This window comes from Ochotona princeps, chromosome 18 (genome assembly GCF_030435755.1).
Source record: "Ochotona princeps isolate mOchPri1 chromosome 18, mOchPri1.hap1, whole genome shotgun sequence".
In the NCBI taxonomy this organism is placed as follows: Eukaryota; Metazoa; Chordata; class Mammalia; order Lagomorpha; family Ochotonidae; genus Ochotona; species Ochotona princeps.
The window spans coordinates 40739724-40758313 of NC_080849.1; the positions used below are offsets into that span (position 1 = coordinate 40739724).

Sequence of the window (18590 nt, forward strand, 5' to 3'; positions counted from 1 at the left end):
GCTGGGTCTGAACCGCTATGTCACATGCCTGTCCCAGTTTCCTATTTCTTGAACTAAGAGAGTATGAAAGCCAACTTGGAGGGGAAAATGTCTGTTACATAGCATCTAGGAGAAAAAGAAAGATTGGCTTCCTTCCAAAAATGACTTTCTATTCAAATATACTCTAGTTCTTAAGATATTCAGGCTACTGTGTTTATCAACTTTCATTATCTTCCAAGTTCAACAGAAAGGAATAGTGCACATCCCTCGGAACTTCAGGAAGACAGGCAGGCGATGGCAATGTTCTCTCAAGGTGAGACACTACTGTAACACCACCTGTCCAAAGAACAGTGTTTGGTAAGAAGGGAAGGTCGTAAAGCTGAGAACAAGTAAACTATTCAGACTCACACACTGAACTAGTTAAAGCTGTGAAACCATTTAAATGATCAGACACATTTGCATATTAAATCATGAGTGCCCAGGTGGTTTTTGTTTTTTTTTTTTAAATCACGGTGCAAAACGTCACATAACTGGCCTTTCCCTTATAACTGCAATTCCTTGGAAGACCATTCTTTCAAAGTGAACTCACGTCAACATCTTTATAAAATACTAATTTTACCATGACTGGGTGAGAAAACATCATCGGCAGAATTCAGACACAACACCGGGATCCCCACGGACTTCAGCCTGAGAGTGGGGCTGGCATCGGTGTAATAATCGTCAATTGTTCGGTATCCGAACATGACTGAGGTGAACCGTTTATCAAACTCTCGGATGGACTTTGCCTGAAAAACAAAACCAACTGTCTGTTCCTGGAATCCAAAGAGAAAATCAAAGGAAACACAAGAAGTCTCCTCCTACCTTCATGACATGATCCATATCAATCTGTTTTACAAACATATGCCGGTGTCTAGAACAAAAGAGTTGCAAAGAAAATAATTGAGGTCACACCTGATACCAAAGATAGAAAAATACAACTACACAGTATAAAAACAGGCAATACACTTGGTACTCAATAAATATTTGCTTCATCAAAGACTGTGGGAGTTGTATATGGATGTTAGTTCTAAAGAAATTCTCATAGTAATTTTTTAAGCAATGAAGGATGAAGCAATGCTATCGTCATATAAGTAAGCAAGTGTAATTTTGTGATAAACTGGAGCTGTGCAGTGCTGCTAACAGTGATCAGTTAGATCAAAAAGGCCGTATTTCACACAGATGCTTTTAAGTGGTTAAACTACCTAAATGACATTTTTTAAATTATTTATTTGAAAGAGATATATACAGAAAGATCTGCCCACTGGTTCACTCCTCAGATGGCCCCAACAGTCAGTGTTGAGCTAGGCTGAAGCCAGGAGTCAGGAGCTTCTCTCGGGTCTCCCACGTGGGTTCAGGGGTCCATGCGCTTAGGCCATCTGTTGCTGCTTCTCCCAGGCGTATCAGCAGGAAACTGGAGTGGAAGTGGAGCAGGTAGGATGTGTGGAATGCCAGTGTTGCAGACAGTGGCTCTACCCACTTATGTCAAAAGGTGGACATGGAAGACATTATTTTTACTTGCTATATTAAAAACTAGAATTTATATTTTACCTATTTTAAAATGTTAATCACTCTTTCTATAACTGATCATTCTAATTCAAAACTTTTATTTTGCTTCTTCTGACCTCCATCTCACTGACCGAGTACTTACAATTAGCAGGTTTTCTCAGTATTTTCAGCAATACAGGTTGAACATTCCTAATCCAAAAATCTGAAACCTGGTGAACACTGACAGGACACCACAAATGGAGCACTCCACACCTGAGCCCCCAAGTTAGCGAGCAGTCAAGGTGTACTAAATTGTTGAAAGTGGTCACTACCTACATAAGGTATATACGAAACATAAATGTATTCTATGTTTAGACGTGACTCCCTTCCTCAACATATCTCACTACATACATAAGTCTTTCAGAAAAAGGATACTCAGCCTGCATTAATTACCAATATCAGTGCAGGTTAAGTTTAAATCCAATGTTCACTGTCAAAGTTCAGCATAAAAATAGTTTTCAGTAAATCATATACAGAGACTAGTGTTGTGGTATAGAATGTTAACCTGATACCTGTAATGCTGGAAACCCACATGTCCTAGGCTGTTCCACTTCTGACCAAGATCCCATCTATTGGCCTGGGAAAGGTGCAGAAGATGGTACAAGTATTTGGGCCCCTGCCACGCTCCTGGCTCCTGACTCCAAGCTGGCCCAGCTTTGGTTGTGGTGGCTATCTAAGCAACGAACCAGTAGGTGGAAGACTGACTTATTCTCTGTTTCTCGCTCTCTCCTCACATCTGTTATTCTGTGAAATAAATCTTTTAAAAAGTCATATACAAATTAATTGCATTTTATTTACAGCATATATTCAAGTTGATTAACTCATTTTCATTTTTTATTTTCTTAAATACTTTTTAAAAAGATTTATTTATTTTTATTGGCAAGGCATATATACAGAGAGAAGGAGAGACGGAGAGGAACATCTTCCATCAGCTGATTTGCTCCCCAAGTGGCCCCAATGCCAGAGCTGAGCCAATCCAAAGCCAGGACCCAGCAGCTTCTTTCACATCTCCTGTGTGGGCACAGGGTCCCAGTGCCTTGGACCATCCTCAACTGCCTTCCCAGGCCACAAGCAGAGAGCTAGAAGGGAAGTGGAGCAGCCGGATATGAATTGTTGCCCATATGGAACCATGGCACATGCAAGGCGAGGACTTTAGCCTCTAGGCTACCACTGCTGGTTCCATCAGCTCATTTTCAAATGCATGGTAATGGTCTTGAAAATAAATAAATAAAAACAAATAGTAATAAAAAAATGGAACTGTCTCTATTTCTTTGCCTCCACACCAATTTTACAAGACTCACAAAGAATTCTAGAAAAAATTTAAGCAAAGACAGAGTGTGATAACACAGAGAACTGTGGGAACTGAGCTAGCTCGTGTGAACAGCCCTATTATTCTGCTCTGAAAACACTGTTTATAGTCACGATTATGAAAGAATCTGGTACTGATAAAATTGGCAGCAAGTAAAAAAAGCAGGGAAACCGCCCAAAATATTGCTTAACACACTGCACAGAACTGTTTGTAAGTCTTTCAGAAGACTTTAAAAGAGTGACTCAGAACAGTGACTTTCCAAATCAGAGTACACAGAAAAAAATTAAAATGTTTGTATCTATTTTAACATGCACAATACATCTTACATTTTATGTGCATTTTCAGTATAGAGAATATTTTAGTGTAATAACTGAATAAAAGGTATAAGTAAAAACATATTTACTGGTGGTGTTATACTTTCCTGTTTTACTGAGAGGCACATATTCTGAAAAATGTGAAGAGAAAGAACTTGCAGGGGCCCAGTACAACAGCATAGTGGCTAAAGTTCTTGACTTGCATGCACCAGGATCCCATTTAGGCACTGGTTCATGTCCCAGCTGCTTAACTTCCCATCCAGCTCCCTGCCTGTGGCCTAGGAAAGCAGTCGAGGACGGCCCAAAGCCTTGGGACCCTGAACCCGCATGGGAGAACCAGAAGAAGATCCTGGCTCCTGACTTCAGATCAGCTCAGCTCTAGCCATTGCGGCCACTTGGGGAGTGAAACATCGGATGGAAGATCTTTCTCTCTGTCTCTCCTTCTCTCTACAAAGCTGACTTTCAAATAAATAAACAAATAAATAAATTATAAAAAAGAGTTAGCAGATGACTCACTTATTAACTGAAGACTGCAGACAGGTAGTCAAATAGTAATTAAAAAGCAGCCAGTTGAGCGGTTTCTCCAATGACTCTGAACAAGCAAAAGTATTCCACCCCACTGAGAAAGTTGCAGCTGCCATCAGAGGAGTGTTGGTCCCAATTTTTCCCAGGTAGTTGAGGAGCAGCATTCTGCAATGAGAAGAAACAGGGAACTTGCAAATTCACATATTACACATCTCAAGCTTTATCATTACTAGCTGTGGGCTTCACATTGATGAGAGAGAAGAATAAGAAACGCCTAAGCTCAAATTCTTTGGTTTAGAAAGACACCCAGGTATCTTTGTTTCCTAACATTGATCTGTGTGTTTCTTTCCCTTGCAGTAGACTCAACTGTGGATGGAACAAATCACAGTTTGTACCGAGTGTATGTTTCATTGTACAAAGCTGAAAACCAGAGCAATGCATCCTGAGGATGGTTTGCAAATATGGCTGCATGTTGGGGACCACCTGGCGAGGCTGGCGAGTGGGGAGGACCTGAGACTCTGCAATGACTGCTGTGGGTGGCCATGCAGTCAGTGGGCACATGTGCCCTGGCAACCAGATTCCCCAAGTCCCAGACTGGAAGTCTTGGTTGTGCTAGAGCACCTGGTGCTGAGAACAATTTGTTCTCTCTTTCTGCTCCTGCCCAGTAATCCTCCTGATCTCCTGCCATGCATTTTCTTCTTTCTCTGTTCTAGCATTTTCCCCTATTGCTATTCTTATTCTATTGCATTGAGAGGAACAAGAATTGAATGAAATATCACAACCAAGTCAAACATTGAAGTTTAATACTGCCGGCTAAGAAAAGCATAACTTCCAAATTGCATTTCTCATTGTGTTTTCTCTATTGGATGCTGTCAACTGTGCAGGTCGTAAAATAGGAGAAATGGGTAAAAATGTTCTTTCTCCATCCTTCCTACTCAAATGACTTGTAGGGAAAATGTGATGAAGTTTCATGGGAGAAGTGGACACTGATGATTTTGGAAAATGCGGTTGGTCTAATGACTGTCCTATTAGTAAACAGTACTGTGGTTCACTAGGCCATTCAAAGGCTAGGCCTTCCCCTGCAGAAAATGGTTTACCCTAGAGTCATGGTTTTGGAGGCCCTGCCCTCTGGCTGGAGGACAGACATTGCTGGAAGGCTGTTCAGTCTTGAACTGCAAGGAAGTAAGAAGCAGGAGTGGGAGTAGGAAGATCCAGCTGTAGATGAGACCAAGTAGCTGTTTACATAGATCCTATAGCTTAACTCAGGAGTAAATAAAGGTCCAGATGTTACCCTAGGGAAGGCTGGTTCACTTCAATAGAAAAGGATTTGATTTTCACACCTCAAGAAAAACACAATTAAAGGAAAACAAAAAAAAGAGGAAGCGATTTTTACGAAGAAACCTTAGATTAAGAGATTGAAAAGGTATACTAATCCCAATGCATGAACCTTTCCTAGTTCCTGACTCAAAAGCAAAAATATCCATGAAATCAAAGAAACAGCCAACGGAGAAAGAGGAACACTGGCTTTGTATTAGCTGATCCTTAGGAATGCCTGGTACTTTTGTCAGGTGAGATGGGGTAGCATGGCTTTGGTTTTTATTGTTTTTTCGAGACAGTCTACCTTTCAGAGATACAACTGAAACGCTTACAAATAATGTTGGGGGTTTAGTTCATAATATCCAGAAAGGGGTGATCAGCCCTGGGCTCAACACCCACCACCTTTGGCCTCTGATGCCACTCTCCTGCTGCCGCAGACTGTGGGAGTCAGGGGCGATGGCTAACATGGCTGAGTTCCTGTGGCAGCCTTGCACTGGAGTTCCTGGTTTTTAGCTTGGGCCCAGCCTGGTTTCAGCCAATGCAGGCAGCTCAAGAGTGAACTTGAAAATGGGAGCTCTTACATCACAAAAACAGAACATTGAATTGGGAGTGAATGGGGGAGAAGGGTGACACTGATGAAGCAAGATTATCCATGAGCTACTGGGCTACTGAAGCTGGGCGGAGAGTCCTCTTTTGTGCAGACACAGTCAGAGTCATCCTTCAGTATCCTCAAGGGACTGCTTCCAAGATGTCCTCAGCTAACAACGGCAGTGCAGATCATCTACATGCTTTCTTCCACACGCTTCAAAATCTAGAGGTGGTAAACATTTGGCTCACAGATCCTTTAAGGCCCACAGAATCATTTCATCTGACCTTGTCAAGGCAACTGCAGGCAGGACCTGAAATTCAATCAGTCTATACCAGGCTAATTTGTAAGTTGATAATGATATGGTCCATGAATATTGCTAGCAATACCCACATGGCCCTTGGCAGAAAAAGGTTCCCCACCCATCCCGGCATGATCTCTGGATTACTCAGAATACCAGATACAATCTAAATGCCAGGGAAATAGTTACTATTATTTAAGGAATAATGATGTGAAAAACATTTAGCGCAGAGGCTGTTATTTTTTTCTTGGGTATTTTCTTCCTACTCTACCCCAATCCTTGTGTGTGTGTGTATGTATGTGTGTATGTGTGTGTGTGTGTAAGAAGGATATTTCATTACTTTAAGCTGTGGAGCACATACTTTAACACTATCATTAAAATGTCTTATTTTACTTATTTGAAAGAGAGCAGAATATGGAGAGGGACTAGAGGGAAGCAGGGAGCAGAAAGGAGAGAGGGTGGGAGAGAGAAGAGGTGTGTGTGAGAGAGAGAGAGAAACATGAGCCCCATAGGCTGGAACTAGGCTCGTTCGGGCAGGATTGGGAACTCCATCTAGCTCTCCCACAGAGGCAGAAAGGAACCATTTATTTGAGCTAGCACCATTGTCTCCTAGGATCTGCAGTGCAGACACTGGAGTCAGGACCCACAGTTGGGTATTGAATCCAGACATTCTATGATGGGATGCAGGTGTCTTATCCCACTTCCATTTTTTAAAACAGAATTTCGCTGTTCACCATGGGGCCTGGGTACACGTGATTTCAATCCTAATTCAATCCTAATCAAACTAACTTACTAGTCTTTGTTGGACAAAGACCCTCCCTAATGAAAAAGTGTCCAAAGATAAATTGCAGTTTTATTGAATTAATTTTTAATGAATTACATTTTTAAAGATTTATTTATTTGAAAAGCAAAATGAGAGAGAGGAAGGAGAGCAGAGGGAGAGAAACAGAAAGAGATAAAAAGAAACATCTGGGCCTGGTGCAATAGTGTATTGGTTAAAGTCCTCACCTTAAACGCGCCGGGATCCCATATGGGCACCAGTTCTAATCCAAGCGGCCCTGCTTCCTATCCAGCTCCCTGCCTGTGGCCTGGGAAAGCAGTCGGGGACGGCCCAAAGCCTTGGGACCCTGCACCTGCGTGGGAGACCTGGAAGAGCTCCTGGCTCCTGGCTCTGGATCGGCACAGCTCCAGCCGTTGTGATCACTTGGGGAGTGAACCATCGGACGGAAGATCTTCCTCTCTGTCTCTCCTCCTCTCTGTATATCTGCCTTTCCAATAAAAATAAATAAATCTTTTTTTAAAAAAAGAAAGCAAGAAACATCTCTCTCACATCATTTTATTTGAAAAGTGGAGTTACAAAGACTAGGGAAGACAGAGATTTCCAATTTGCTGGTTTACTCCCTGAAAGGCTGCAATAGATGGAGCTGAGCCAATCCAAACCTGGGAGCTAGGAGCTTCCTCCCTGTCTCTCATGTGGGTACAGGGACACAGGCCTTGGGTCATTAACAGGGAGCTGGATTAGCAGCAAAGAAACTGGAACTTGAACTGGCTCTCAGCACAGAATGCTGGTGTTGCAGATAGCAGTTTATCCCTCTGCACCACAGTGTCAGTCCCCAGTGTTACATGTTTTTGGTATTTTATAACTTTTCCTTGCACAGCTTGAGGACAGGGGGTTATTTATGATCCTTGGTTGCAGAATTCAGGGAAAAGAAGGACTGACTGACTTTGGTATTCTCTGTGATTGTAAATTATTTACTTTCAATATTAATTCAAGAAGCCAAGTGACACACACGGAGGGCCTGCCCTCATCTGCCGGTTCACTCTCCAGCTGTTTGCGGTGGTCCCTGATGGGGCTGAGGACGAGAACAAGAAAGGCCTTCCAATCTCCCATGCGGGTGGCAGGAACCTTAGGGCCAACAACCTGAGCCATCACTGCAACTTCCCTTGTGTGCATTCTCAGGAACCCGGGGCTAGGAGCTGGACGCGGGCATCGAATGCGGGCACTCCAATATGGAATATGGGTGCCTTTTTTTTGTTTTTTTTTTTAAAGATTTTTTTGTTATTGGAAAGTCGGATATACAGAGAGGAGGAGAGACAGAGGAAAATCTTCCATCTGATGTTTTTCACTCCCCAAGTGAGCTGCAACGGCCGGTGCTGTGCCGATCCGATGCCGGGAACCAGGAACCTCCTCCAGGTCTCCCACACGGGTGCAGGAACCCAAAGCATTGGGCCATCCTCAACTGCTTTCCCAGGCCACAAGCAGGGAGCTGGATGGGAAGTGGAGCTGCCGGGATTAGAACCGGCACCCATATGGGATCCCGGGGCGTTCAAGGCGAGGACTTTAGCCGCTAGGCCACGCCGCTGGGCCCATATGGGGCCTTTTTAAATGAGTTAATTAAGCTAACTTAGAAAGAGAAGCAAGAGAGAAAGTGAACTCCCACTGTTCCATCCTTGCTTCACCTCACAATTTCCAGGGCTGGGTTAGGGCAGAAGCCAGGACTCAACACTCAATCCACATCTCCCTTGAGGGTTGGCAGGAAACCAACCACATGAGCCATCACCGCTACCTCCCATGGCAGAGTCGGGCATCACACGCAGGCACTCTGATGTAGGGCGTGCTCATCCTAACCTGTGTCTTAACCACTATGCCAAACACCTGTCCTTCTGCATTGCTGCATAGATTGATAATTGGTTTGAAAAGTAGAGTAAGAAAAGGAAAGAATGAGTGTGTGTATCCTTCTACTGGTTCACTTCCCAAATGGACCCAATGACCAGGGCTGGGCCAGGCTGAAGTCAGGAACTAGGAGTTTCATCTAGGTTTCCCACATGGATACAAGGACCCAAGCACTTGGACCATCCTCTACTGCCTCACCAGGCAATAACCAGGAAGCTGGATCATAAATGAACAACCAGGGTATGAGATGGTGCCCACACAGGATGCCAGCATCACAGGCTGTGAGTCAACTCAATGTGCCTGTGTGCCACAGCACTGGCCCACCTCTGCATATTTTAAAACTTTGCTTAGCAGTTCACAGGGAGAGTGGACTTGGACTGGGTATAGCATGGCACAGGCTTCTTGTATGCTCATAACTGCCTCCTAGAATCACAGGTATGGAGATCCGCCCAATCCACAGGGCATCAGGCCTAGGGATATTCTCCAGGATATGCTTTTGTCTGTTGAATCTTCAAAAGAAAGCTGTCAAGTATAAAACAGGTCCCTAAGTGGAAGGTCAAGACCACATGGGAATGCTTACAAGCCAGGCAACTAGAAAGAATGATTCTTTCAAGCAATTTATAAGACATTAATATTGACCCCGCTGTAAAGGCTAAGGTCAAGTTCTGCCTTCAGGCAACAAGGCTTCAAGGGCACAGGAATAGGCATTTCCCAGGAGCTTCTGAATATGGGATCTGAGCCTCCTGAAGGAAGCCTGACCTTTCCAAACAAAGCAAGAATGTATATGAGCAAGGGGAAAAAGTTCAATTCCACCCCTGTCTGGCAAGGTTCCCATGCTGCAGAAAAGCAAATAGACGCTAAATTCTGTCCACTGAGCACAGATGAGTGAGTCCGCCGGGGCTTCCTGCCTTGGTTGGCATTTCTTCCTTTACTAGGTCAAGTCAGACCTTCCATGCTAATGTAAGTAATGTATTCTTCTCCTCCCAGTTTCATGTTTTATCAGAATTGGAAAGCTTGTGATTAACATTTATTTTAAAACTTTTTAATGGCATATTGACTCCTAAGATGTTCTGAAAATGGAATGACAGGTAAATCAATTACAAAATCAAAGAAAAAAATACAGTTTCCTATCTCATGTGTATGCTGATTTTAAAAGGTAGTTTTGGGCAGCGGTTCAGGGAATTGGAAGCACTAGTAAAATGCCAGAATCAAAGTCTGCATTTCCTTAAGTTCACTGTCACTGGAACACATCTGTGATTACTGGCAGACACAGCCTAAGTAAGAACATGGCGAGGAAACATTCCAAATCTGCCCCAATGAAATGACAAAGTGTGTGCACTGTAATAATTTGCACACATTTCACACAGTAGCTGGAGTAGGGGATGAACAACAGAATTTCAGTTTCTAGGAGAACATTCCACAGCAGGCCCTTCTGCCCAGCAACAAAACAAAACAAAGCCAAACACAATCCTACCTAGGGAACAATGACTTTGAAGGCTACTGCCATTGGGAAAAGCAGTAGGTGATTGTGATTTCTGTATTGAATGTCATGCTACACGTTCAGCCTCCTGGCAGAGAGGGCTCTGGGAACTGGAGGGCAAAGTGGCAGCTGCAGAGTGAGGCAGGTCAACTTCAGCACATCCAGACAAGCTTTAAGGCTCAGAACACTCCAAGGACCCTGGAGAAGTGCCTGTCTCCTCCTGCTCACAGAGATCATAGTCAAGGAAGATCTGCTTATTCACCCAATTGGATCGCTCCATTCATGCATTCACTCAGCCACATGGCAGCAAGTAGGATGCAAGTCAACCACTGACTTTGCAATGTCCCTGGACTCACACCCAGTGCTCTGAGACAGTGGGAAGATCACTTGTGTCTGCTCTTTGAGAAAGGGACAGCCTTACCCTCCCATGGAAACCCCTGCTGCCAGGAAAGGCGCATTGGGGTACAGGCTGTGCACATGCTCAATGACCGTCTCCAGGTCCTCCGTGTTGGCGCAACAGTAAGTCCGTGGCGTCTGTAGGCAGTGGGGAGGAACAGCACAAGGATTAAAATGTGAATGTACCAAAGAGTAAGAAATGATAAGAATAACACTAATTCATCACTTTCATATCTTGCAACACACCTATCTGCTAGAGCCGACATGACTGGAATTGGCATTAACAAAATGATTTTGAACCTGTAAACAGCAGGGCAAGACTCACACACAAAAAAGTGAACAGATACAAAGAAAAACAATCTAATGTCACAAGGGTAATCGATTTGCGAAAATAAAGAGGAGCATTATGATTGTTTAATAAAGAAAATTTAATCAGTCCCTCTAAAGCCTAAAATAATCCTTTATTGCAAAACCTGCAAGCAAACTAAGATTTTCAATAAATGCTACAGTTGTTTTAAATGTTTTATTTAATTTTATTGGAGAGGCAGATATACAGAGATGAAGAGAGACAGAGAGGAATATCTTCTACCCAATTATTCACTCCCCAAGCGGCCGCAATTGCTGGAGCTCAGCCAATCCAAAGCTAGAGGCCAGGAACCTCTTCCAGGTCTCCCATGCAGAAACAGAGTCTCACAGCCTTGAGCCATCCTCTACTGCTTTGCCAGGTCACAAGCACGGAACTGGATGGGAACTGAGGCTGCCGGGACATGAACCAGTGCCTAAATGGGATCTCGGTGCATGCAAGGTGAAGACTTCAACCACTAAGCTACTAAGCTGGACCCAATGATACAGTTTTAACCTGTAGCTCAATTCCAATTGGGGAATTGTTTTTTCCATTTAATGTGCTGTTTGCCAACAAAGGAGGATAGTTTGGTGCTGTCTGATGAGTAAGTCTAACTTATTAATTCAATCTTTAGTCATAGCATATCCACAAATTCCTAGTTGTGCCATAGCAACAGACACTTAGAATGTTAAAAATCTGGAACCCGTGTGATGGTCCAGTGCATAACTCCTTGCCTTGCTTGCTCCAGGATCCCATACGGACACCTTTTCATGTTCTAACTTCCCATCCTGCTCCCTACTTGTGGCCTAGGAAACCAACAGAGGATTACACAAAGCCTTGAGACCCTGCACCCCATGGGGTGTCTTGGAAGAAGCTCCCAGCTCTGGTTCAGATCAGATCAGCCCTGGCCCTTCTGCCCACTTGAGGAGTGAACCAACACACAGAAGATCATTCTCTCTGTCTCCAATTTTCTTAGATCTGTTTTTCCATTTAGAATAAACAAATCTGGGCCCCGCGGCGTGGCCTAGCAGCTAAAGTCCTCGCCTTGAACGCCCTGGGATCCCATATGGGCGCCAGTTCTAATCCTGGCAGCTCCACTTCCCAGCCAGCTCCCTGCTTGTGGCCTGGGAAAGCAGTTGAGGATGGACCAATGCTTTGGGTTCCTGCACCCGCGTGGGAGACCTGGAGGAAGTTCCTGGCTCCTGGCTCTGGATCGGCACAGCACCGGCCGTTGCGGCTCACTTGGGGAGTGAATCATCGGATGGAAGATCTTCCTCTCTGTCTCTCCTCCTCTCTGTATATCTGACTTTGCAATAAAAATAAATAAATCTTTATAAAAAAAGAATAGACGAATATTTTAAAATGTTAAAATCCATAAAGCAAATGATGTAACAATAGATAATGCATTCACACAATTGGTTTTCATGTGAACTTCATCAATAAGGGCTCTGTTTATGGCAGCAAAAGCTTCACAGATGCTCCATTCGAGATCTGGGAGAGGGAGCAGCTGTCCGCTCTGCAATGTGTGTGACAGCGTGCTTCTGGACACTATGCGTGCAAGAAATTAGACAAAACTCAGCAACAAGGGGAAGGAGCTGATAACATGAATAGAAACACCAAAACTAGTTATCTGTGCCACTCCAAGTCTGACACTGCAATAGCCCATGATCATGTTAGGAGGCTTATACATCATCCTCTGTCGGGTAACTAAGGAGTAGTTTTTTTTTTTTAAAAGATTTATTCATTTTTTTGGTAAGATTTATTTATTTATTTATTTATTTTTAAAGATTTATTTTATTTTTATTACAAAGTCAGATATACTGAGAGGAGGAGAGACAGAGAGGAACTGGAGCTGCCGGGATTAGAACCAGCAGCCATATGGGATCAAGGCAAGGACCTTAGCCACTAGGCCATGCTATTTATTTTTATTACAAAGTCAGATATACAGAGAGGAGAGACAGAGAGGAAGATCTTCCATCCAATGATTCACTCCCCAAGTGAGCTGCAACGGCCGGTGCTGTGTCGATCCGAAGCCGGGAACCTGGAACCTCTTCCAGGTCTCCCACGCGGGTGCAGGGTCCCAAAGCTTTGGGCCGTCCTCGACTGCTTTCCCAGGCCACAAGCAGGGAGCTGAATGGGAAGTGGAGCAGCCAGGATTAGAACCAGCGCCCATATGGGATCCAGGCGCATTCAAGGCGAGGACTTAATCTGCTAGGCCACGCTGCCGGGCCCAGGAGTAGTTTTATAACTAAGAGTGTCTCTTTCATAAATGACAATGTGCTTATATTACATAACTCCTTTAATATATATCATGGTAGCTGATAAGTGATTAAGCTGAGATACTTCAAAAGAAAGTATTTTCATGCTATGGTCATTCATACTGATTGCCAAAAACACACTCTTTCAGCATTTTTATCACATGTGAGTGTTTTCACACTGCATAGCTTTAAACTTTCTGGATGATATGAACTGTCCCCAAACATCACAAAGCATTTAGGTGAAGTGCATGTGTATATGTGTGGAGACACACACACACACAGAGTAAGACAAATGGCCTACGGAAAATTCCCAGGATCACAGAATCATACTTCCAAGGAGGACCACAGTCCTTTAGATCAGATGAGATTGGGCACGTTCAGGTTGGTATGGCCATAGTTGTCACCTGGTCCCTTTTTTGCTGAGGCCCACTGACACTGAATAATTTGTCAAGGCTTATGAATAGCTGAGCTGTGGTTAAGCATTTATAAGTAAAGCAATTTTTTAAATCACTGGAAGCGCAAATGCAGCACACAGCAGGTAAGTCAGAATCTGGTATCCTCAGATACAGAAACAAACTTTCCCTGTGTTTTTCTTCATACACATTATGTTAAAATCAAAGGGGGAGTCACAGGGGCCAGCATGATGGCTCAACAAGGTAACCCTCTAACTGTAAGTGCTGGCATCCCCTATGAGTGCCAGTTCACATCCAGGCTGCCTCACTTCACATCCAGCTCCCTGCTGCTGCTCCTGCAAACGCAGTGGAGGTACCCAAGTGCTTGGCAATGCCTAGCCCTGGATTTCAACCATTTAGGGAACCAGTGGATGGCTCTTTGTCTCTTTCTGTACCTCTTCCAAATAAATTAAACATTCTTTAAAATAAACAGATTAGAAAAAAGTCAGAGAATTATACTGCCAGTAAAGGAGTATAATTTTCTGGCACTACCTTAGACAAAGCAATATAGAGTCTGACTTATTAATCAGGTTTTTCTTTCATAGTAAGAGATTCACTTACCCCCAGCTGTGCTACACTGTGACAGGCACAATGTTAAAATGCATGAAGCCAATTAGCTTGAATACATAATGATCCACCAGTGTGACTCAGAGGTTATCAGAACTCGGACATTCAGCAAAGCTAGAACCTTCCTACACAGCTTCCCTGGTGACTCTCCTGGCATGCCTGCTGCTGCCAACTTCCCATCTCCAACCCAGTTCCTGTCCTTCCCACAACTTCAGAGGAGAGGACTCCTTCTCAGACGATTCACCTTAAGCCCGTGTCTGCTCCTGCTTTGATCAATGCCCAATTTTGGAAGGTCCCATCCACACCCATACCTTCTTCACCAGCCTAAATGTCCATTCCTACTGTCACACTGAGTTCCACGTCCACATTCCCATGTTCTAGAAGGCAGTATCACTAGAATGTTCTAGCAACCTTCAATCTCACAATGCCCAAAAGTAACCCCTCCCCTTTTTTTTTCCTCTTCATGAGAAACTCAATGTTTCTAAGTTCCTGTTTTTAAACCCATGGTCTAGGTACAAGCCCCAGCTAGCTCCTGCTCCTGACTATATAGCTTCCTTTTAATGCAGGTGCTGGGAGGCAGCACTGATGGCCCAAGTAGTTGGTGCCCAGGCACCCACAGAGCAGGCCTGGACTGAGTTCCAGTTTTAACCCCCTCCTGCCATCCTCTAGGGATTACATTTGGGGTGTGAGCCAGAGCTAGCCAACGTGAAGACTGTCATCTCCTTCTCTCTTTCTGTCTCTCAAAAAGTCAAGAAAGAAAGAAAATGTTACCAAGAAGCTTTTGGCTGTGAGCCCCATGGACTGAATTCCTATTAGGCCACTCTTGGTGACTGCTCTGAGAGTGACTTCAAATGATCTCAACTGTGCAGCAGGCAAGGTGGATCATTTCTCCATCAAATCTGTTCATGGGGGACGTCCACTCCCCAAGCACTTGCGGTCAGCCCTAAGGACAGGTACAGCAGGCTCCAGTGGCTGGGGAAGGTTGCCACTGTGAAGGCTTGCAGTTGGAAGCCCTTAGGTACACATGTATGGGAAGGGTGAGGGCCAGGTGGGTAAGGCGTGGTACCAGCTATCTCTACAATAAGGCCTCCTCACTGACACGGCTGCAGTCATCTATGAAAATATTTGATTACTTCAGTTTTAGTTGAAGGGCAAAGAAAAGGATAGCGAGAGCTCCCAGGCACGGGTGTACTCCCCAAATGCCCACCACCACTGAATCAGCCAGGACGTGGCCAGGCCTCAGCCCGGAGCTGCAAGGCCACTCTGGATCTCCTGTTGGAGTTCAGGGATCCAATCACTTGAGCCATCACTTTCTGCACCCTCCTCACTCCCAAAGGCACAGAAAGAATCTGGAATCAGGGTAGAGTTGGGACTCAAACCCAGGCACTTTGATCAAGTATGGGTGCCCTGAGCAGTATCTTAAATGCTCTACCACATGCCTGCCCCCAGAAACACATTTAAAAACTCACCCAGTTAATCAGGTAGCCTGACTCTCCCTAGCTATTCTGGGAAAAGATTAATTCGCTAATCTGCCCTGGAAGTCATAACTCAGAATCCTTTTCTCAGGGGCAGCATTACCACAGAGCCAATACTGAACCAGGCCATCTGGACTTTAACTTTCTGACCAATAAAATAACAATTGAAAAAGATACACAGATGTCTTTTAAGAAAATCATTCCCAGTTGTTCAGTTATCTCGTAGTATCTGGTAGTCATAAAGGAACTTACAATATTTCATTTTACAATCTCTGAAGTAATCACCCATACTCAAATATTTGATAAAATGCCATTTAAATAAAATCTGTGATGCTTGGGGTAGATGTGACCCCCTGAAATCCACAAGGTTTCTATAACAGAACTAATTATACTCTGTAATTGATCTCTACACAAAGTGATTTATTTATTTTTATCCCCCATCCAGACCCAGTAAACTGTCCAAACTGCCCCTAAGACAACTGATCTGCTTTTCTGGAATATGAGTTTATAAAATAAGGAGTCAGAGAAAAATAAAAAGCAGGTGCACATAAATAAAACTAGCAATTCAATGAAATATGATTTCATCTAGTCATTGACAGACAATAAAATGACCATTTCCGCAGGAGCTTGCTACTAGTATTTTTTTTTTAATAACTAACCACAAACGGTTCCAGAAGATACACAGGCCAGCTCAGAGGTGAAGGTGGCTGGAGTATCCTGGTTCTGTTAATGTTGCATGGCTATGTCCATGCCCACACAGCCCTACTCTACAAGGCTCACCAAGAGAGGGGTGGTTTTGTGCACTGGCTTAGCACGGGCCAGCCAGGCAGATGGGAGCTATTTTCAGTTCAGGCTCCTAGCAGGCAAATCTCCTGATCTATCAATGCAGTAGGGAGTGGGGCCAAACGCGGCTCACCTGGGTCAGGGGAGGCTGTGGGACTGCTACCAGCTTCCCATGGGCCTTTAGTCCTGTCTATACATGAAGCTCACTGAAGAGTGTTCAACAGAAGAAAGAAAAAAAATGCATACAACTGCAGACACCAGACTCCACACAGACCCAACCAAATCCAAACAATCAACAGGAGGGCACCAGCACTGTCTGAAGCTTCCCAAATGAGCTGTTGTGCAGCCAGAGTGGGGAAGCACCACTCTAAGAGCATAACAAAATGGGGTGAGAGCTGAGCCAAGGGAGGTGGAGGGTGCAGTGGCAAGGAAGGAAATATGTATCCAGAGAGCCCTGGGAGTCAGGAAGGCTAGTGTTTGGGGAAGCACTCCCCAGCCTGCCACAGAAAAATTCTGAGATGTTCTCAATGCCATTATAAGGGCTTGAAGATGGAGGATGAGGAAGCAAGAGTTTCTGGCAAAAACAAAACCAGACTTCTAAAATACAGAATATTTGTATGTAATAATATATGTGGGAACCTTGACTTAGAATGCTTAACCACAGTCAACGAAGGCTCAGTGTCAACAACTTACTGTTTCCTTCCCCACTTTTCATTGTAACAATACTCTCAGCTCTATATAGACATAATAGTATTACCCACTTCCCTATACCCCCTGAACCTTTTTTTTTAAACCGCAATTAACTATGTAAAGATTGTCAACAACAATACAATAAAAAAAAGAAGAAAAAAAAGGAATAAATTACTATCTTAATGTCCAAGGGGAAAAAAAAAAACAATACTCTCAGCTCTAATTCTAGTGGACTATTTCCCCCACTAGCCTTGCTGCTAGCAGTGCAGGGTACATATGTCGGGCCCTGGTCCTTCTCTCAGCCAGCATCTGTACTGGCACAACCAACCCTTTTATTTTCAGCGATCCCTTTGTCTCAAATATTTTGGCTGAACGTATCGCGTACCTTACAGAATCACCTGGTGCTTATTAAGCACTCAATAAATGATAGTTACATGAAATTCTTATTGCTAAAACTTCTTTCTTTCCAATTTTTTTTCTTTATTTTTGACAATCTTTACATAGTTAATTAGGGCAAAAAGGTTCAAGGGCTACAGGAAAGTGGGTAAGACTATTATTTCCACATTGCTAAAACTCTTCTGTTAATTAAACCTTTTTGATCCTTTATCTTCAAAAAATTCAAATACAGTTATATATCATGTAACAATGCCAATGATGGACAAAATGTATGACAGTGGTTCTGGAAGATTAACACAAAAATGAAAAAAATTTATTGCTTAGCATTTGTACTATCCCCTTTTTAAGTTTACATATGCTTAGGACATACAAACAACACTGTTCTACAAATTCTGATGGTATTCAGTACAGTAACATGCCAAGCAGGTTCACCTGTCTAAGAGTAACAGGTTATTCCTTACAGCCCGTACAGAGGACTATATTATACAGGTTTGTTTGCATATACTCCATGCCATTTCTGCAATGACAGAACTGCCTTACAATGCATTTTTCTGAAAGGTCGTCAGCATCAAGTGACATATGACTAGACACATTCATTTGTTTACCCACCACTTGTCACAATTGACTATTTCTGGACTGGAACCATCAATGTCAGGAGAAAATTTTCAAGGATTAAATGCAATTCACTCATTCCTGGCTGAGACATACTTTCTGGGTTGTGATCAAGGTGAAGGGAGGAGAGAGGATTATTCATGGAGAACTTAGGAATAGGTTGACTTGGAACAGACACCACAGGGTTCAGTAGGGAAGGAGCGTGAAGGTACAAGTTGAACAGCTGAATTGTGCCCTGGTTGCCAGATTCTGTGAGCAACTCCTTCATCCCTCTGAATGCTTCCTTCAGTAATGTGGCAGCAGAGGGAAGAGCTCCTCTGAGTCTTACTGTAGCCACCTCCACAGGAAAGCTACAGTGAGAAAACCCAGTGAGAAACATGAGCAGAGTGGCACAGCAGGTAGGGCCACCATCTGTCACATAAGCATCCCACTCAGGCACTGGTTTGAGTCCTGGTAGCTCCACTTCCCGTTCGGCTCCCAGTTAATGCACCTGGGAGGAAAGCAGAAGATGGCCCAAGTCCTCAGGCTGCTACTACTCATTTGGGAGGC

The 18590-nt window shown here is 43.8% G+C and overlaps 1 protein-coding gene across 1 annotated transcript in view; it reads right to left on the reverse strand.

Moving 5' to 3' along the window:
• ABHD3 (abhydrolase domain containing 3, phospholipase) overlaps positions 1 to 18590 on the reverse strand; it is a 48670-nt gene that overhangs the window by 4236 nt on the left and 25844 nt on the right. Inside the window, exons 6-9 of the mRNA XM_058676775.1 lie at positions 10491 to 10603; positions 3703 to 3876; positions 841 to 889; positions 599 to 764 (exon numbers count right to left, since the gene is read on the reverse strand). Coding sequence (XP_058532758.1) covers positions 599 to 764; positions 841 to 889; positions 3703 to 3876; positions 10491 to 10603 — 502 coding nt within the window. The remainder of the gene's footprint in view (positions 1 to 598; positions 765 to 840; positions 890 to 3702; positions 3877 to 10490; positions 10604 to 18590) is intronic.